General features: G+C 53.2%; 1 protein-coding gene across 1 annotated transcript in view; it reads right to left on the bottom strand.

Moving 5' to 3' along the window:
- GTF2IRD1 (GTF2I repeat domain containing 1) overlaps positions 1–20,832 on the bottom strand; it is a 73,350-nt gene that overhangs the window by 34,853 nt on the left and 17,665 nt on the right. Inside the window, exons 2-9 of the mRNA XM_084273329.1 lie at positions 15,494–15,622; positions 11,781–11,922; positions 9,051–9,197; positions 4,711–4,894; positions 3,352–3,662; positions 2,793–2,882; positions 1,845–1,928; positions 7–190 (exon numbers count right to left, since the gene is read on the bottom strand). Of these exons, the coding sequence (XP_084129455.1) occupies positions 7–190; positions 1,845–1,928; positions 2,793–2,882; positions 3,352–3,662; positions 4,711–4,894; positions 9,051–9,197; positions 11,781–11,922; positions 15,494–15,616 (1,265 nt within the window). The 5' untranslated portion in view covers positions 15,617–15,622. The remainder of the gene's footprint in view (positions 1–6; positions 191–1,844; positions 1,929–2,792; positions 2,883–3,351; positions 3,663–4,710; positions 4,895–9,050; positions 9,198–11,780; positions 11,923–15,493; positions 15,623–20,832) is intronic.

Genomic DNA, 20,832 nt, shown 5'->3' on the forward strand with positions numbered 1-20,832 from the left:
ACCCACCTTTTGATGACAAAATGGATGTTGTGTCTCTCCTCCAGTATCCTCTTGAGTTTGGGGACACCGTAGGTGCAAGGTCTTTTGAAAGGGATCTTGTCTGGGATGCCAATGATTTCCACTGCCTCGGGGTCACAGGCAATCTTCCGGTATGGGACAGGGACCATGTGGTCTAACCCCAAGGCTTCAGCTGAAAGAGAAACACATGATTTTCCCTTAAACACATGGTTTTCCCTTTGCAGATTGAGAAAAGGAAGGTTTAAAGGCTTGAACCCCCAAATGCACCCAGTGTTGCTCAAACCAGGGCTGAGCTGCCTCATATGCTGTACCCAACCGCCCTGAGACTGTGCCAGGTCCCTCAGCTATATAAGTTGCACAGCACATATACACACCATGAGTTACAGAGCCCATCTTTGCCCCTTACAGAACTCACAGGGACACAGCACACCTCTACAGCCCCTCCATAACTCATAGAACTCATGAATTACACAGCTTGATTAGGACAGTACAGGCGACAACCTCCAGCCCATCAGCCCATTGCAGTGGAATGTCCTGAGCTTACAGCTGCCCAAACCCCCAGGAACGAACCCAAAAGCCCTGCCCAGGGTGAGGGGGTGGGCATACATAACACCCATGCAGGTGGGAAAAAGAAAAAAGCAGCTGTAATAACGACAGCTTTCTTTTTCCCAGTCACAGAATCATAGAATCCCAGACTGGTCTGGGTTGGAAGGGACCCCAAGGATCAGAGAGTTCCACCCCCTCTGCCACAGGCAGGGACACCAACCTCCAGGCCTGGAGCTGCAGCCCTGTCATCATATTTGTGGCTCCTCTGAACCCTCTCCAACAGTCCCACATCTTTCTTGTATTGATGGCCCCAGCTCTGGACACAGGACTCCAGCTGGGGCCTCAGGAGGGCAGAGCAGAGAGGGACAATCCCCTCCCTGTCCCTGCTGCCACCCCTCTGCTGATGGAGCCCAGGATCCCATCGCCCTTCCCAGCTGCAAGAGCCACTGCTGGCTCATGGGGAGTTTCTCATCCCCCATCACACCCAGGTCCTTCTCAGCAGGGCTGCTCCCCAGGAGCTCTTCTCCCAGGCTGTCAATATGTCTGGGATTCCTCCAGCCCAAGTGCAACACCTCACACTTGGCAGTGTTGAACCTCATCAGGTTCACCCAGTCCCACCTTTCCAGCCTGTCAGGATCCCTCTGGATGGCTCCTTTCCTTCTGTTGTGTCACCCACACCACTCAGCCTGGTGTCATCCCCAAACTTGCTGAGGCTGCACTCAATTCCATCATCCATGCCATTGATAAAGATGTTAAAGAGCACTGGTCCCAAGACAGACCCCTGGGGGACCCCACTTGTCACCCGCCTCCACCTGGACACAGACCCATTGACCACCACCCTTTGCCTACGTTCTGTCAACCAGTTTCTTATCCACTGGATGGTCCACCCATCAAATCCACATCTCTCCAATTCAGAGATAAGGATGTGGTGGGGGACTGTGGCAAAGGCCTTGCCATGTGAATTCAGAACAGCCATGTGCCACCGCTCCCGCTCGCTTGCCAGCGCCCACGGTGCCACTTCAGGCTGGGGCCACCTTACTGCCCAGCTCTAAATTCCTTAATTCAGGGGGGTGGGTGTGGGTCTCCAAATGGAAATATTGACATAACCTGCAGCAGACACCCAGAGCCTGGGAAGCGCTGGGCTAAAACGTGTTAGGAAGATAAGGGAGCTCTAGCATATGGCTTCTGCTGCTGTGTTAGGGAACAAAACTGATTGCTCTATAATGATATGCAAACCACAAGCACTGCAGATGCATAATGGGATATTAACTCCTACTCACCATATCTGCTGTTAAACAGAATTTGCACGCACTCCCTAAGGGTGTTGATATCTTCAGTTTCTTTTATAAAACTGTCCCACTTATCTATCAAAACAAAATAGAAGAAATAAGGAACTTCCATATGGTTTGTACACAGCAGATGCACTTTTCTCGTGCCGGGAAGCAGGAACAACAATTTGCTGCTTTAAAGAGAATGATTTCTCTCTTCCTGAGTGGATTTCACCAGGCTGGAAGATAAGGTCTGGGCTTCCCCAGCCCCAGCCCCAGCCCCAAGCAACCTCCTCTGCAGCCATGCATGTGCAAAGTAGGTTCCTAAGAAATGACCCCATCAAACTTCTCAACCCCTGAAATGAAAGACCCTCTGGGACAGAGCAAATGCAACCTGAAACAAACCTTTGAAAGGCAGGGCCCTTTCAGAGAGTTTTTTCACCTCCTCTTTCCCAACTTTCTCACCCATTTTTTCCCCCCCTCCTTCTTAATGCAAGCAGGGGAGGGGTTTTGATGTAAACACCTCAGCATATTCAGGCTGCATTTCCCTTGGGTGGGGTAGGGGTAGGGAAATGGCAGAGTCTCCTCCCTGCTGATGATTCCCTGAGGCACCATGGCAGAATCACACCAGGGTTAGTGGGTTCCAGTTGTTTTGAAATAACACCCAGCTTTTGACGGGTATTTGCTCACCCAAAGCCATGGCTCAGTTCCCTGAGCACCAAGCAGGGATGGGATTTCCCAGCCAGCCATCAGCGCTCAAGGATCGAGTGTCACAGAGATGGCAGGAACAGAAGCGAGCAGGGATCAAGCTGTAACCCTCTTGTAGAGCAAGTAAAGGACCCAGCACTGCCAGGTCCCTGCTGAGCACAGGGATGGCTGGGAGAGCCAGGGCTGGAGGGGTGAAGCTTCTCCCTAAAAGGCAGCTGCCAGCTGCCTCCAGTGCCTGAGCAGGACACAGACCTGTCTTGTCATGGACAATGGAGAAGAGGATGCGCTTGGACGAATGCACGTTCTGGATGAGGGGACCTCCGGAGACTGACGATTTCTGTCCTGGACAAGAGGGGAGACAAGAAGAAAGGGCTGATGAGAGCCTGACCAATGCTACGGGCACCCGAACAAACCCCCGCTGTTCCCCGCTGGGAACGCTGAGCCGGCCCCGCCAGCTCTCCTCTGTGCACCCTGGCCTATGGCAACCCAGCGGGGTTCTGGCCAGCCCCAGCCCCACCATCCCCCAGTCTCCCCTCCAGCCTCGTGGCACAGCACCCACAGTTCAGGGCAAAAATGGAGGTGTGCCCTGTCAGCACCTTGCAGGCACCCAGGGAAGGGCCGGGGCGGTGTGACATGGCACAGCGGGGAAGGGCGGGGGGGGATGGGGATCTGCTCATCTCCATACGGACCAAAGCTCTGCACCGATTTTCCTCCAAGGACCGCCAAAACACCCGGGGCCTGTCCCCTGTCAGCGCTGGGGGACGGGGCTTTGCACCAGGCCCTCGTCTGTGAGCAAACTCCAGGCTATTACCACAGCAGTCGCTGTACTCCTGTGAGGAAGGCACCTTCAGCTCTCCCGCGGGCCTGGGCAGCAGCGCCTCGCCGGCCGTGTTAGGCCCGGGCAGGCCGGAGGACACCTCTTGCTTTAGGTCGACGGCGATCTGGGTTGGCAGCGAGACGCCGTATAAGAAGTTGGTGACGGCGATGGCAGAGGGGGTGTCCTGGCTGGCAGGTTTGGCCATGAGGCCATTGGCACCAGAGTCCCGGACGCTCTTGGAGGTGAGGGAGGTACAAGTCAGCTCAACGCTGGGGTTTGGCTCTCGGCTGGGCTCATCTGCCGGCCTAAGGGGAAGGAAGGGAGAAAATAAAAAAGCCCCAGGTTCCTTTGGGTCCACAGCACTGCTAAGCCAAGACAAGCAAGGATGTGGAGGGGCAAAGAGAGCTGTGCCCACAAGGGTGGGACACGTTGCACTGCTGGCTGCCAAGCTCTTCGTTTTGGGAATGAGAGCCATTACCCAACCTCTTCCAATTTTTTCAGGCACCTGAACCATTTTCTTCTTCTTTAAGTGAAACAGGTTGGTCATATGGTAGCCCAAAGAGTTTATATTGGCTAGGATAAAGCCACCTAAGCTCCACAGCTCAGAGGTTTTAAAGAGTATAACAACTTGTGTGACCGCAACTGCTTGACTCCATTGCCTGCCCAGCCCCTAGGATCCACAGCACGTTCAGCAAGCACCTCAGTCAGCCCAAGGATGAGCTTCAGACCCAGAAAAACCCACGTGCTTCACATGAGACAGGCGGCTGCAAGCTCACAGACAACTTGAATTCTGCCTGTCCTACTTTTAGCTGTCTCAGCCTGATTTTCCAGGAGGTATTTGGTAGCACTCAGCATTTCTCTCAATGGATCCGAGGTGCTGCCAGCCAGGCAAACACAGAGGAAATGTACCCAAAACCACCGAGGCCCTTGAGAAAACCTGGCCCAAATGGAGCGTTCACCCTGCTGCAGTCCCACCCCCCACCCTCCTCCTCCCCCCATTTCAGCCTGGGAAGAAGCTTGTGGCTTTTACACTGGAAACCCCTCTGGAGACAGAAAAGCACTTAGCTTACCACAGCGGAAACTCTGGCAGAGACACATAAAGCAAGGCGGTTAATGCACACGTTTACACGTGCTTATTATAGGACTAAGCCCAAAAGGGTCTTGAGCCACCCACCACCCATGAACCTATGTGCAGTGCTGGGTCTGGGATGGCTGGACCCAGGTTTCTTGGTCTGGGAGAGAAGCCAGGACAGGGGAGGGACCCCAAAATCTCTGCCAGGCGCTGGTGTTAGAAGAGCTGCCATCTTCAGGGCTCACTGACCTCCCACCTCTTTGGGGGGCCCCTAAACTTACCTTTTTAGCCGGAAGCGGATGCTGTGGCTGTGCTCTAAGATGGCCATCAGGGACTTCACGTCGTACTCCATGGGTTTCTTAAAGCTGATCCCCTCGGGCAAGCCGGCAACCGCCAACAAGCCCGGCTCTTTGAGGAACCTCTCGTATGGCAGAGGGACCACACTGCTCTTCCCCATGGCTTCACCTGGGGAGGGGGCAGAGTTACACACCGACAGACACTCAGCACCCCTGAGCACGGCTGAGCCGGGCTGGAGGAGTGAACGCAAGAGCAAGAGATCCCGACGGAAGCGTTATGCTCTTAGCATGCAAGGCCCTCCAAGCCCTTTCTAAAGGCACTAATTAACAAAAAGCTCACAAAAGCCAATAGGCAGATGTCTCATCTTTTGGGTTGCACAGTAAAATCCTCTGTTGGGGTCTCTTGGCACAAGCCCCCCCCCCCCCACCCAGGAGCACCCAGACACGAGCCAGCGTGGGATGTGGCCGCTGGCAAGCTGTGAGGGAGCCAAGAGCTGACAAAGAAGGCTGAAGGGCTCGTGCTGATTTTCAGCTTATGTTTACTGAGATATTCTGGGAACCTGATTTTCAGTCAGTTTTCTGATTGTACCTCCTGGAAGAATGGAAAGCACTTTGACTGCCGGTGCTGTCAAGCAGCCTTGATGCACTTTGAGAGACAAAAAACCCCAACAGTCCCACCATTCACAGGCAGCATAAACATCAACATGTTTCATGTTTCTCCAGCAGCCCAGAAATCCTCCCTGCTCCCCCTGACGACAGACACAGACTCCTCCTGTATCCCCACCACCCAGGGCTGGCTCTGTTGTACCTCTGGCATCAAAACCTCAGCCTAAGAGCTCAAGTGTCCAAACTGGAGATGCTAACCAGTCCTCACTAGGCAAGAAAAACATCAGGAAATCAGCCCCTTTTGAAGGATTTCAAGGAATGGCCAAATCCTTGAGGGGAAAAATTACTTTGGAAACCAACCCAAGTCACTGCAACCAATAAACCTGGTGCTGAAAGCACAAAGCAGAAGAAAAAGCCGTGCTGGAATGCGACCTGTCTGGCAAAGCAGTGTCCAGATGCAGAACATCTGGCCGCGTGGCAAGGTGTCTGTGCCTTTGTCTCTAGGCTGAGGGGCAGGCAGAGGAGATTATGGGACCTTTAAATAGCTGTGGGATTTCATATTATTGCTTTTCTTTAACAATCTTTTCCTTTTTCCTCTCTTGCTTGAAAAAAAAACCCAACAACCACCATAAGGTCTTACAGAAACCCTCAAAATTTTGTGCCACTGTCAGCAAGCCCCTAGGAAAAGTGATTTCTTCACCATGTTCTTTGAAGCAATGCATGACAACCAAAAACATGCCGCTTGCACGAGCCATCGAGGCTCCTTATAGGCAGGATGGATAATGTTTTAGTTAAGCCAATAACACAAGTTTCAAAATGAACCTTTCATAGAATCATAGACTGGTCTGGGTTGGAAGGGACCCCAAGGATCACACAGTTCCAACCCCCTGCCACAGGCAGGGACACCAACCTCCAAGCCTGGAGCTACACAAGGTTGCCCAGGGCCCCAGCCAACCTGGCCTGGAACACCCCCAGGGATGGGGCACCCACCCCCTCTCTGGGCAGCCTGTTCCAGCCCCTCACCACTCTCTCTGGAAAGAACTTCCCACTAATATCCAATTTCAACCTTCCTTCCTTCAGCTTCACTCCATCCCCCTTGTCCTGCCAGTCTCTACCCTTTGAACAAGCTGATTCCCCTCCTGTTTCTCTGCTCCCTTCAGGGACGGGAAGGCTGCAATGAGGTCCCCCCACAGCCTTCTCTTCTCCAGGCTGAACCAGCCCAGCTCCCTCAGCCTCTCTTCGTAGGGGAGCTGCTACAGCCCTCTGAGCATCTTTGTGGCTCCTCTGAACCCTCTCCACCAGTTCCCCATCTTTCTTGTACTGGTGGCCCCAGTTCTGGAAACAGGACTCCAGCTGGGGCCTCAGGAGGGCAGAACAGAGAGGGACAATCCCCTCCCTGTCCCTGCTGGCCACAACCTTTGAACCATAATGCCCCAAGTACATTTCCTGCAAAGCCCTGAGTGTACTGCTAGTTTCCTTGCCTCGCTGCAGCAGCTCTAGCAGCTTCCCACCTCTCTCCATCACCACCTCTCTTCGTGCTGGGGAGAAGCTCCCAATGCCCACTGTGGCTCCTTATCAACTCAATGCTCAACAGCTCCCCAAACATATTTATGGGGAGTGTGATACTGTCAAAGTGACCTTCACCAAGCCTCCCGCTGCTGTGCAGAGGCTCATGGTTTAGCTAAAGAGAGACAATAATAATCATTAATGCCTGTTTAATAGAAGGTGGTGGTAATCAGTCATCCTGGTGTGGAGATTACCCAGCTCTGGAGGGAATATGCAGCCTTTTTTGACTGAGACTTTTTGTTTCCAATCCCTGTTGATGGGAGGTGACCAAAAGGATAAAAAAATCCCCAGGACATATGAAAGATAACTGGTTATTTCTGACAGTTCTCTTTGGTGTTGGAAACAGAAGCAGCCTGGGACACCTCCTATCTCCCCACTCAGCCAGGAGAAGCTCTTCCCGGTGGGCAGGCTGGGAAGGGAGCATCTGCCCAGGGGTTTCCCGACCTGGCAGCTCAGGGATGGAAACAGCCAATCCTCCTGAATTATCAGCAAAGGCAGAATTACACCCAACACCAGAATTACACCGAAAGCCAGAACTACACCGAATTCCAGAGCACAATACACTGGCCCAGGGATGCTCAACTTCCTTCTGCCATGGCAAAGTCAGCCACCCCTGGGTTGGGGACCCAGTCAGCGTGTCCCCACAGCACCCTGACAAAGAAAAGAGCATCACAAACTCATGCCAATGGAAGGGCAGTCTGGGCTGTATATCCTACACAGATGCACCCTGATCAGGCTTTTTAAAGCAATTATGTATTTATGGTATGTCATATATGAGTAATTCCCATATTCCCAAGAGGCTTGTGGAGCATGGTGCTCTCCCAGCAGCAGCTCTTGACCTGCAGGTTGGAGCAGGGATCCAACCAGTGCCGAAACGCCCTCCCCACCCCATTCCTTGGCTCTTCTGCATTGCCCCCTCCTTCCTGCCTGTGCTCAGCCTGTTGAAGGCAGTGAGAGGATTTGATTACCCCTGTTAATGGGAATATTGCCTCCAAATCCTTTAAGTGGTTTCAGAAAACCTCAGTGACTGTCCATCCCCAGGGGAATGGATTCTATCTCCCCTTGCTGTCTGTGAAGCCCGCAGCAAGCGCTGGCACAGCGAGTGCCAAATGACAGCCAGCAGCAGCAAATCCTGCACACAAGCACAGGGCAGCACCTGTCCCCCCCCTTCCCACTGTGTCGGAGCATCCATTCCCAAACTCAGCACACAAACATGGGCAATGCCTCTGTTTCAGGCTCAGGGATACCCGCACATCTCCAGCAGGGTTTGGTAGCTCACCCCAAAACTGGGTGATGGGGAGCTGCCACCCAGGAAAATGAAATGCCCAGCTCTGCAGCTGGTCAAGCCACATGGCCTGAACTCTGCTGAGCAGCATGGGGGAATATTTGGGCTCATCACCCTGTTTTCCCAACCTCACTTTTCCTACCCAGACCAGCACAGTCCTATATGTGCAGCTGGGAGATGAGCCAGCAGTGCAGCCACCACCTTCAGCTGCTCTGCGGAGGCTTCAGTGGGGACCTCCTGAACGAGAAGCAGGCGCTGCCGCCGCTCGAGCCTCTGCAGATTGGGCTCAGAGGGAGCTCTCTGCAACCCACTGGGTTACGTATCAACAGCCATATGGTCATCTACATTTTAATTGCAGAAGCTTTATTGCCGGGGATGATGCATGTGCTGGAACGGCACCAGCTCGTCTCTCGGAGCTGGGGCTGCAGGGCCGTCTGTGAGAAAAATCATCTTTTCTCCTTTTAAATAGATTTGCCAGGGAAAAGGGGTGAGAGAGGCTCTGCAGAGCCCAACATTGCACTTGGGAAAGAGGAGCTGTAGAGGTGGAGTCAGGGATAAAGGTGTGTTTGAAAAAAAATAATCACACTCAGGGCATGGCAGAGGCGTCCCCTGGCTGGGGGCGCAGAGGATGGTCCTCTTAGCACAGGGATATTTTTGCCTGGTTTGGGGCACTGGGAAACGAAGCAGCAGTGGCTGGATCCCACCTCAACACACCACCAACCCTACGCAGGAGCACATCCCACTATGCTGCCCCTGCCAGGGAGCCAGGCTGGAGCCAAAAGCCGCATCCATCCGGCAGCGGCGCCGGGCAGCTCAGCGAGCCCTGGGGGCAATCCAAATCCCCAAATGGAAGCGTGAAGGTTCTTACTATAAAGCACATCAAACACTTCCTCTACCATCTTCCTGAGGAGGTACACGTCTGATCCCTGGTCCGGGGAGACCCTGAGCACGCTTCGCCCACACTCCTTTGCCTTCTTCTGTGCCTCTGCATCCTGCTCCTTCCTCTGCTGGACTCCTGCGGGGAGGAAAGGAGGAAATGGGAGACACTGCAGTGAGCAGAGGGTTCATGGCCAATGCTGCACATGCTTTTGGGCACATGCAAATCGATAGAACCCATCAGTCTGGTTATGCCAACTTCAGCTGGGGCTGAACACATCCCTGCCTGCCAAACCCTGTCTCGAATGGGGATCCTGTGGTCGCTCGGCTCCTCATCACCCCCACAGCATCAGCAAAGTCCTTTGGCCAGGCAGAAGGGTGCCCCGGGTTGTCCACCCCCCCCAGACCTGGACTCAGTGCCCAGCAGCTCCCAGAGTACAGGGGAAGGTGCCAGCATGAACAGTGATGCCAAAAGCGCTGCTGGGAGCAGGGTCGGTCCCTGCCAGCTGGAGACGTGCTCACCCTGCGCGTGCCCCCCGCTTCCCTGGTTTTACCCACTCAGCTTCACTGGAGCTGTTGTGATTAATTGGGCAGCTCCTTGCTTTTCTCTGGTTTCAATCTGCTTAGCCTTCAATCTCTCAGGGAAAGAAAATCCGCCTTTCTTAGAGGCTTTTTTACCCTTCAGTGTCACGTAGCTCGGTAATACCAGCTATTTCCTGCTAATTTCCCCCATTAAACCTCAAATAAAGCATATCTTCAGCAACCACTTCCTTGCATCTCTAAACACACAGAAAATTAAACACTACAAGTGCATTATTGCCGTGCTATCCAAAGTGATTCACAAGGGATTTTTGGTGGGGAAGGACTAATTCCTTCATCATCCTCGACAGGCTGCTGCTGGTGATCAGCCCTGGATGCTGCTGCCTGGGCACTCAAGGAAGAGCTCATGGATCCCTCCCATGGAAACAACTGGCGGCTTAGACATCACTGGGATGGGGGTGAGAGTCACAGAGGGTACCCACACAAATGGCCACAGGAAAGGGGATGACCACCCAACGCTGCACAACCCCTGGTGAGCTCCACACCCTTTGCACAGCACAGGGAAATGGCCCCTGGAAACCTTTTTTTGGGGTGTTTTGCCAAGGTGGTGAAATTCATCTTCATCTACACCCTCCTCCAACTGACTCTCCCTCCTGGCTGGGCAATAACTTTCCTCTGTTGACATTAATCCTGATCACTGTCAAGTTCCCCCTGCGTGCCAGGAAAGGCTGAGCCAGAGGTTCAGATAAAGGAGGGCGTTCAAGCGAGGTCTGCACGCCCAGAGAGATAAGAGGCTTCTTACATCTCCCAGCGATGTCTGCTTTAGATTACTTCAGATCCTTTCGAAGGGGGCAGCCAGATCATAAATCAGAGGTACTTCCAGGGATGCTCTCCACTGCGTGCCAGTTGTAAGAGCTTTATAGAGCGGAGTTGAGCCTGGGCCATTTATAATTCAAGACAGAGTTATCACGTTTCACCCTGTCTCCAGCATCAGCTGCTTCACTATCGTCAAGATTTTGTGCTTTCAAGCAGACATAACCATTTCGTTTTGACAAAGGTGTAAATGAAACCAAGGAGAGGGGCACAAGGATCAAATCAGCACAGTGGGAGGTCACTCGCCAGGATATATGTGTGTATATATATTGATCAAAGTGAGGTTTGCAGGAGGTCATCAAATATTGTGAGCTCTAGGGACACAGTTGGTGTTTAGTATATAGGATGGAGCTCCCTCCCACTGGCCACCCCACTGCCAGTCACTGCTCCGGTACCACCTGCCACCCATGGGTGGTGGGAAGGGGAAGCAGAGCTGCCCATGAACGCTGGAAACATCCCCAAAAAGCCTCCTGTCCTGAAAACACCATGTGCCAAAGCAAAGGAGAACTAACAGCATCTCTCCCTGGTGCATGTGGCACGGTGGAGATGACAGGCAGCTGCCTGTGGCAGGCACAACGGAGGAGCAGAGCAGAGCCTCGGCAGGGAGCTGGCATGCTGGGGATGATGCCATCCAAGAAATGCAGGTCCCCACACAGAGCATGGCTCCTGCCTGCCTCAGCTCCCAGAGTGTTTTTGGAGAGCTGGCAGAGGCACGGAGCTGGCACAGAGGGTTGGGTACAGCCTCACCGCACACAGGGCTGCCACCAGTTACACATGTCTACGCGGTACCCGGTGACCCCAATGTGAGACCAGGGGTATCACAGCTCTTGTTCAAGTCATCCCTTCATCACTGTTAACACCTCAAAAGGACCAGTAGCTCCACAACCAACACTTCCAGCTTCCAAATCCATCCCTGTTTTCCCAAAGCCAGGAAAAAAAGCCTTGGATCAAGAATCCTCTCTGCTCCTGGGGCATTGTTAGGACAAACCCTTCCTGCTACGATCTCAAAAGCCACTCCAGTGCACCAGCACACAGGCAGTGGTGCCACAGCCCGACAGCACTGGGGGAGCCGTTCAGCCCCCTGCTGTCACAGGAGTGCTTTGGAGAGGAGAGTCAGGGTGCGGGGTGCCCTCCCTGGGAGGGCAGAGGCTCCAGCCATGGTTCCTACCTGCTCTCTCCATCACTTCAAACACCTCTCAGTTCCACAAACAGACGGCATCACAGCACATCCCCTCCAAACCACAACCCCCTTGGTGCACAGTGGGGATCACAGCTGGCACAAGAGGAGCAGGGGAGAAAGGATACTCACTGCAAAACTTCTGGAAGTCGGCTTGCAGCTCCTTGCGGGCGCTGAGGAAGACCCGGCCCTTCTCGGTGCCCACCACGAAGGCGTTCTCCTCATGGACGGCGATGCAGGCCACCTCCGCGTTCAGCTTGGAGAGCGCTGAGCACTGCGGGGAGGCACCGGCTCAGCGCAGCCAGGGGAGCCTCCCCGCTTTGGCACCCCTCTGCCAGCTTCCAGTGGGGTTTTTTTTTCTTCCCATGAAAAGTTTCCCATGTTTTGGTTTGGGTCAAAATTTCACAGGGTTTATGACATCCCCTAAACAGTTCAGCAACTTTACAGCATCAGAATCATTGGGCTTGGAAGAGACCTGGAGAGCTCATGGGGTCCAACCCCCCTGCCAAAGCAGCTCCCCAGCTCATATTGCACAGGGCGGCGTCCAGACGGGGCTGGAATATCTCCAGACATGGAGACCCCACAACCCCCTGGGCAGCCTGTCCCAGGGCTCTGGCACCCTCACTGGGGAAAAGTTCTTCCTATGCTCTAACTTGCAGCCATTGCCCCTTGTCCTGTCCCCACAGAGCACTGAAAAGGGGCTGCCCATTTCCCCCTGCATCCCATCCTTCAGATATTTATCAACATTAAGCAGGTCCCCCCTTAGTCTTCTTCTCTCCAGGCTGAACAGCCCCAGCTCACTCAGCCTTTCCTCAGAGGGGAGATGCTCCAGGCCCTTCATCATCTCCGGAGCCTCCTCTGGACTCTCTCCAGGACATCCCTGGCTTTTTTCTCCCAGGGAGCCCAGCACTGGACACAATACTGCAGGTGGGGCCTGACCAGGGCAGAGCAGAGAGGGAGGATCCCCTCCTTCAACCTGCTGGCCACACTCCTCTTGATGCCCCCCAGGATCCCATTGTCTCTCTCAGCCCCCAGGGCACACTGCTGGCTCACGGCCACCCTGTCATCTACCAGGACCCCCAGGTCCTTCTCCACAGAGCTCCTCTCCAGCAGGTCACCCCCAGCCTGTACTGATTCAAGCGGTATCCAGTTGAGCTACACCTTCCTGGGAAGCAAGAACTATTTACCCATCATTTCACTTCACTTTTTCCCCACCCTAAATGTAAACATTTTATAGTATTTCTTTAAAAGAAAACATTCCTGTAAAAAAAAACCACCAAACCATGTAGAATTTTCCACCAGCTCTAATGAAATAAGGAGCACGGGAATCTCATTGCAGCTGCAGAGCACTAATATGGTCAAAGTCTGGATTAGTGCAACGATTCTTCTTGTACAGTTATGCAAAAATTAAAGAGATGGAAGACTTCCTCCATTAATCCATTTTATGTAACGTGAACTTCCTGCTCTACATAATACACATGTATATGCATTTTTATGATTATTTTTTATATTATAATAGTGAGGCAGTGCTGGCAGCCTGAGTCATATTCCCACAGCTACAGCACCAGCACAATGAAGGTGCTATACCCAGGTCACCATTTAAATGGGTGAAACAGGACTTTTTCCCATCAGCAGCCCTGGTTAGACACATCACCCATCCCTGGTGCTGCAGAGGGGCCAGAGGATGCGGTGGCTTGGGGAGAGAGCAGAGGAAGACAGCTGCCCATGGACTAAACCCCCTAGAGCTACCTTCATAGAATCATAGAATCACAGACTGGTCTGGGTTGGAAGGGACCCCAAGGATCACAGAGTTCCAACCCCCCTGCCACAGGCAGGGACACCAACCTCCAGGCCTGGAGCTACACAAGGTTGCCCAGGGCCCCAGCCAACCTGGCCTGGAACACCCCCAGGGATGGGGCACCCACCCCCTCTCTGGGCAGCCTGTTCCAGCCCCTCACCACTCTCTCTGGAAAGAACTTCCCCCTAATATCCAGTTTAAACCTTCCTTCCTTCAGCTTCACTCCATTCCCCTTGTCCTGCCAGTCTCTACCCTTTGAACAAGCTGATTCCCCTCCTGTTTCTCTGCTCCCTTCAGGGACTGGAAGGCTGCAATGAGGTCCCCCCACAGCCTTCTCTTCTCCAGGCTGAACCAGCCCAGCTCCCTCAGCCTCTCTTCATAGGGGAGCTGCTCCAGCCCTCTGAGCATCTTTGTGGCTCCTCTGAACCCTCTCCACCAGTTCCCCATCTTTCTTGTATTGGGGCCCCAGCTCTGGACACAGGACTCCAGCTGTGGCCTCAGGAGGGCAGAGTAGAGAGGGACAATCACCCCTCATGTATTTACAGCGAGCTCAATTCACGTGGGCTTACATCAGTCTTTATATGGGGGTCATTTTACCTGCTGCTCACCTTTGAGGAAGTGGTATTGAATCACATCCCCCAAACCCAGACATTTTTAAGAAACCTCTTGTCAAATCCCCAGCAGCCAATGGAATTATTTTGCTCAAAAAGCCCAACGCTCAAAAAACAACTATAAACCCTAGGGGACATGAGATTTGGAGGCAGACCAAATCCAAACCCTAAGCCCCTTTCAGCCCCGTGATGTATTTATCACGCATGCAGGCAGCCAGGTTTCAGCGGGTGCAGAGCCCAGCCCTGGTGAAGCTCTGGGATAAAGGGTGAATTTCAGGAGCAGCACGTAACAAGGACTGCAGAATAAATGTATGTTCGTTAGGAAGCTAAACTACCATAACACGATTTGCTGGGCAGGATGGCACGTCCATAAATCATCAAAGCTGCCTGGGGTGCTTCACCTCAGGGGAACCTGCTCCTTAGGGGAATCAGCTTGTTCAAAGGGTAGACAATGGCAGGACAAGGGGGATGGAGTGAAGCTGAAGGAAGGAAGGTTGATATTGGATATTAGGAGGAAGTTCTTTCCAGAGAGAGTGGTGAGGGGCTGGAACAGGCTGCCCAGAGAGGGGGTGGGTGCACCATCCCTGGGGGTGTTCAAGGCCAGGTTGGATGGGGCCCGGGGCAACCTTGTGTAGCTCTGGGCCTGGAGGTTGGTGTCCCTGCCTGTGGCAGGGGGGTTGGAGCTCTGTGATCCTTGGGGTCCCTTCCCACCCAGACCAGTCTATGATTCTATGATTCTATCATTAAAAGTAGAGATGGTTAAAATGAAGGAAATTAATGTTGGTGAAGAAAGCACCCTAGAAGTAGAGAAGACGACGCATCCAAGGTATATGCATTCAACACGACTTGCCTTTTGAAAGGTAGGGCTATTAAGCATGTCTAAATGCATTAAGACATTTGTTACTACACACCCACTCTCCCTTCTTGATCACATTCACAGTTAAAAATAAGATTAGCTCTGGTCCACGAGACTTAATCCAGACAGTTATCTTGTTTATGTAAGCAGGGCTGACTTAGGCAAGGTTTCCACCGGGAATTCGACGTCAAAAGATATGAAAGTTATTTTCTTTGTTCTCAGAGATAAAAGCCATTGTTCTCCTGTTGTGTAAAAGCTCACGGTAACATGGGTAAAACATCAAGAAAAAAAAAACACCACCCCACCACCCAACCTCCCTACATTCAGTTGATACCAGCATAAATATTAATGGAGAAACAGTACCCAGCTGAGATTAACTTGGGCTGACTTTATGATCCTTACGGCTGTCAGGGCAGGAGAGGATTTTTATTTCCCAGCTCCGGCAGCTCTCTGGGCTTTCCAGCAGCAGAAGGGAGCAGGATGAGCTCAACAGCCCTCCTGCTTCAGCACAGCTCCCAGACTGCCCCTTTAAAGGGAGGTGAAATGAGGGAGGGGGACAGGGACGCCGCCAGCCTCTTACCATGGAGTCTAAGGCAGACACTAAGCTGGTGATGATTTCGTCTTTCTGGGGAAAAACCATATTCCACTGGTCAGGTCTGGAGGTGCTGAGAGTCACATCTAAAGGCTTCCCTGCCAGGGCCATATTCACCTGAAAATAGGAAAAAAAAAAAAGATAAAATGGTCTGTGTGTTGCTGGAGAGCAGCACAGCCCCAACACCAACACCCACATGGATATGCAGGGGAAACTGAGGCACGGAGCGAGGCCAGGGCCAGCCCAAGCCCTGCGATCCCCACGTCTCCTCTGCTACCGTCAGGTAATTGCAGACGCTGCCAAGCCATAACCAAAGCCTTGGACCAATGCTGTGTGTCCCAGCAGCAGCCAGGCAACCTCCAGCCTCAGGACCAGGCCCTGGGGAGATGCCACCACCGCATAGGGCGTGCCAGACAACCAGGCAGTGGGACGCCCCAGGTGAGCAGGATGTAGCCGTGCTGAGCCAGAGGATGAGGTGCTGAAGCAGATGAGAAGTGCTCTGGTGCCCCAGCTCTGTAGGCAGCAGACAGCAGTGGGTGGCACACATGACCCCAACAAAGATGCTGTGCCTCCCTGCCTACCCTGGGCAAGGGGAGAGCCCAGCACCCAAAAATGGTCCTGAAACGGGCCAAAGCCACAGGGTGCTTTGCCTTCAGCTTGTGGCGAGGGGCTCAGTCATCAAATCATCCCACTTTGCAGCTCCTGTGGGACTGTGCTGGTGGGAGCAGGACTGGGTGGCAGACTGGGACCCCACAGCCAAGAAAGGGCTCATCCCTGGGAACTCCATCCCACACTGCAAAATGAGGAGAAAAGGGGGAAAAACACCAAGGCCCAGTCACACATGCAGTGACCATGACAGGTCTCTGCACCCCAATGCATATGTCTCACTGTGACCTGTGATGATGCCGATGCTGCTGGGGAAACTGAGGCAGGGGCTCACCCAACATAAATCACCATGGTCCCATGCCAGGACACCCACACTGGGTACAGCATCACCCCCCTACTCCCAGCACTGCACTCAGTCCCTCCCAGCTATCACCCCTACATCCGCAGGGCAGCATCACGCTGCCTGGCTTTAATCCTGCGAGTAAAGAGTGGCAAATTAGCCAGCAATGCTCAGGAGCCACTCGAACCAGCTCGTAAATCATGTGCTCGCAGCCACAAGCAGATAAAAGAGGCTGGAGAATCTCTAACAAGGCAAGACGGGCAGGAGCTGGGGAATATGAATGAAGCTGCCTGTGCATAACTCGATTTGCGGCCCAGCCAATAACCGCGGCCGCTGGGCCCTGCTGAACACAAGGGTTAAAGCCATCAGCAAAGCCCCAAATTCACCTTCTGGGCCCAGGCCGCCCCCATGCCACGCAGAAGGAGTCTGCAGGCGTGGTGGGGCTGTGCCTGCCCCATGCAACTGGGGAAATGGTGGATTTTGGCCCAAAATAACCATTTCCCCCGACGCTGCAACTCTGCAGGTGCCTGAGCTCACACAGAGCAGGCGGCTGCTGAATGTGGCCCTGCAAAAGCTCGCTGTTATGTGGGCACACAGCGAGCTAACGAGGGCAGCAACAATTCCCTGTTCACAGAGAGCCACTGAATGTCAGAAATTGCTCTTGGTGAGACCTCTGGGCTGGCTTCCCTTGTGGTGAGGGCAGGCAAGCAGCGCCGAGGCCTAGCCTTCGCTGTGGCGTTTGGACAGCCGTGCCAGCACTTCTGCTGCACCACGCTGACAGGCACCCAGCAAAATCCTCTGACACCCAGCTGACACTTCTTAACGAAGCAGACAGACAACTCTTCTCCCCCAGGACAATCTTGGGGAAATAAAAAAGATAAAATAAAATAAAAGCACCAAAACTAGGTGTCAGCTTGGAAAATAAAGCAGGAAATGGAACGCACGGTCCTGCAGCCTGGTAGTGCCGCCCTCCAGCACAGCCCCCCGGGGCTGGGCACAGGGCTCTGCCTGCCTCCAGCTTCACCACTGTGAAGGGTTCCAGCAATGCCAGGACAGGGTAGGCTTTGCTCCAGCCCTGCAGTTCACAGGTGCAGGCTCCCAAGCAGCTGGTGTAGGAACTCAAGGTTCCTTCTTTCAATCAGTGCTGTGCTACTAGGAGCTGCTTTGCTGCAGCTGGCAGGGAGCAGCAAGGTGACAGAGCCAATGCTGGCCTGGAGCCGCTCTCCTGGCCTGCAGGACACAGGGCATCCCCAGTTCAGGGGCTGCGATCAGGAACAGACTCAGTCCAGGGAGCATCACTCACTATTGAACCCACCCCCGAGCACCCACTTGGAAAAAAGTCTTATTTTGATGCTTGGACAGATTTCCAAGTGCCCTAATTATTATGAAGTATGACTACCACAGCATGGGTTCTTGTTGCCTTCCAGCAATGTTTTGAAGAGCTTGTCCCTGCCTTGGTGGGACTGGTCACAGCCCCTTGGAGAGCTCAGGCTGCACCAACCTGCTCCACCACGGCCTCCCAAGGGAAGAGATGTTCCTCCCTTGGCTGCAGGAAGCAAAGCCATGAGCTGCATTTGGCCCCGGGGGGGAAGAACCAAAGGCAAAGCCCAGGATAATGTCTGTGGGAAGTGGGGCAGGGTCCCTGCACCCCCTCCCTACCCACTCCCTGCTCTGCAGGAGACCAGGGCTAAAATAATCCCTTTCACCTGATGGAGTAAGGAGAAAAAGGGAAAAAAAAATAATCACTCAACAAGGGGAAAAAGGGTCATAATGAAAATATGACCCAAGTAATACAACAGGACTTTAAGGGATGGGAGGACGACACGATACTCCTGTAAAGCTTTTCATCATTTGTGGGCATGAAGAGCAGAGATGGTGGGTTTAGAAAAGAAGGGAATAAAAGAGAGGAAAAAAACTTCACGGCAAAGCACTTAGGCTTATTCAAATCAAATTAAGACGTTGTTTGCCTAATCAAAGGGAAAGTAATCTTTAGGAAAACTGGGGTAAACCATTCTTACAGCAGCTAAGGCTGGCGGCAGAGAGCAAGGCGGGTAGGATGGGTGCAAACATACCCCTCTCCCCTTCCTGGGGCTCCACACACCCATTCTGTTGAAGTCCCATCACCAAGGGGTGGATTTTCCCCTCCCAGCCTGTAGCAGGGGCTCAGCTCCCCTCTGCAAGCCAAGTCCTGTCCCCAGGGGACAGGGTGACTATGGAGCTGTCACAGGGCCAACACTTACAGGCTGGTTTTATTTACTTTATATTAAAATAAACAAATAAATAAATAATTTATCATTATTTAATTATTTCTCCCCTCCTCCCTGCCCCCCCCCCCCAAAATGGGTCTTATGGGGACAGGACAAACAGCCCTGGGACAGGGGTGCCGTGACATGGCCAGCATGGGACACGGGCATGCGCCATCGCCGGCTTGGCTGTTACAACACCTCCTTCCTCACCTCCCTTCAGAATCCTGGGAAAGATTAGAAATTTGGCCCTGGGGGAGTTTCACTTGTGAATCACCTGGGCTGCAGCAAAGGAAAAACCAGGTACAAGGGAAGCTCCCAAATCCCTGTAGAAATGACAGTGCCCCCCCCTCCCCAACCCCCCCTCCTTCATCTCCCAAGCCCACATCTTCTCTCCATCATCCCCCACGTCCCCCCGCTGCCCCAGGGCAGCCTCCCTCCCCAAAATAAACATCCTCCAGTCTTGAGTGCTGCGTCACTGCTTCCAAAGTGTTTGGAGCAAACAAAACAGCAAAAAAAAAAAAAGACAACAACCACTCCCCCCCCAAAGGAAATTTCCAAGCAGAAAACTGTGTTATTAGATCCCTTAAATTATAAACAGGTTCAATTAGGAGAAACCGAGGGGAGTTTATGCGTGCCAGCAGCTCACCCACTGCAGCCCCAGCATCCTTCCAGGCTGGGGCTTGGTTTGTGGCAAAGATGGGTGCTGTGAGTCCCTGGGTTTGACTTCAGTTCCCCTTCCTCACTCATCTTTTTGAGCCTTCACAGCTATTTCCAGCCCCAGTGCCACAACCTTAAGCAACAGTATCTTATTAAATAAGCTGAACTGGTGTTTCCAAACTGCCCTGGCAGAGCTTGAAGGCAGCCCCTCCGCTGCCACCCTCCCCACTGCCTTCCCCTGGTTGCATACAAGAGTCTTCATAGAATCACAGAATCATAGACTGGTCTGGGTTGGAAGGGACCCCAAGGATCACACAGTTCCAACCCCCTGCCACAGGCAGGGACACCAACCTCCAGGCCTGGAGCTACACAAGGTTGCCCAGGGCCCCAGCCAACCTGGCCTTGAACACCCCCAGGGATGGGGCACCCACCCCCTCTCTGGGCAGCCTGTTCCAGCCCCTCACCACTCTCTCTGGAAAGAACTTCCCCCTAATATCCAGTTTAAACCTTCCTTCCTTCCTTCAGCTTCACTCCATCCCCCTTGTCCTGCCAGTCTCTACCCTTTGAACAAGCTGATTCCCCTCCTGTTTCTCTGCTCCCTTCAGGGACTGGAAGGCTGCAATGAGATCTCCCTGCAGCCTTCTCTTCTCCACGCTTCCTCAGCACAAGACCCAAAGCCCAGCATCCCAAAAGGAACCAGGTACTCACCCAGGACTCACAGAACTGGGCTGAACTTCTTGCCAGCTTTCCCTTGCACCCCCTGCTCAGTACAAAGGCAATAATCTATTTTTTTGGGAATTATCCAAGGCCAAACCCTGTGCAGAGTAGGAGACCTGTGTTTAATGGAAGCCAGAGATGGGAATAGCCCAGGGGACAACCTGTATCTCCTGCTACTTCTACTGCTTTCTCCCAATACTGGTTTTAAACAGAGTGATTTATTGTTGTTCTTCCTGCAGCCCTACTGTACATTACCAGTGTAACCCTGGTGATTCTCTCCACACAAAGCAGCTCCTCTCCTGAGGACACCAAACCATTCAAAACCATCACAGGGCAAAGCATCTGATGGCCAGTGCCCCAACCCAAACCCACCAGCGTTGGGTGGGTGAGACATCTTCCAGCTCAGCCCTTAAACCATCAGCTCCAACCAAGGGCGGCGAGCAGGAGGACACCAGCTCAGCCCCCAGCACAGAGATCTGACTGCAGCAAGGGAGAAGAAAAAAACCAGGGGGGCAGCACAGAGAGCTCCAGACAGATGCTACCAATGCTCCCCCCTTGCCCTGTGGACATCACCACGGAAATCCCCCCGTGCACCCAGCTGGGATGTTTATAAAGCCTCCGGCCGCGTGGGATGACTCCCAGTTCAGAGAGCCAAACTGGAATTTAAATTATTGAGAGCTTTGACCCTTTGGCACGTTGCAGGAGGGGGAAAAGTAGCAAAAAAAAAAAAAAAAAAGAAAAAAAGAAATGATAAAAAAAGA

The sequence above is a fragment of the Gallinula chloropus genome, assembly GCF_964237585.1.
Source record: "Gallinula chloropus genome assembly, chromosome: 19".
NCBI classification, from domain to species: domain Eukaryota; kingdom Metazoa; phylum Chordata; class Aves; order Gruiformes; family Rallidae; genus Gallinula; species Gallinula chloropus.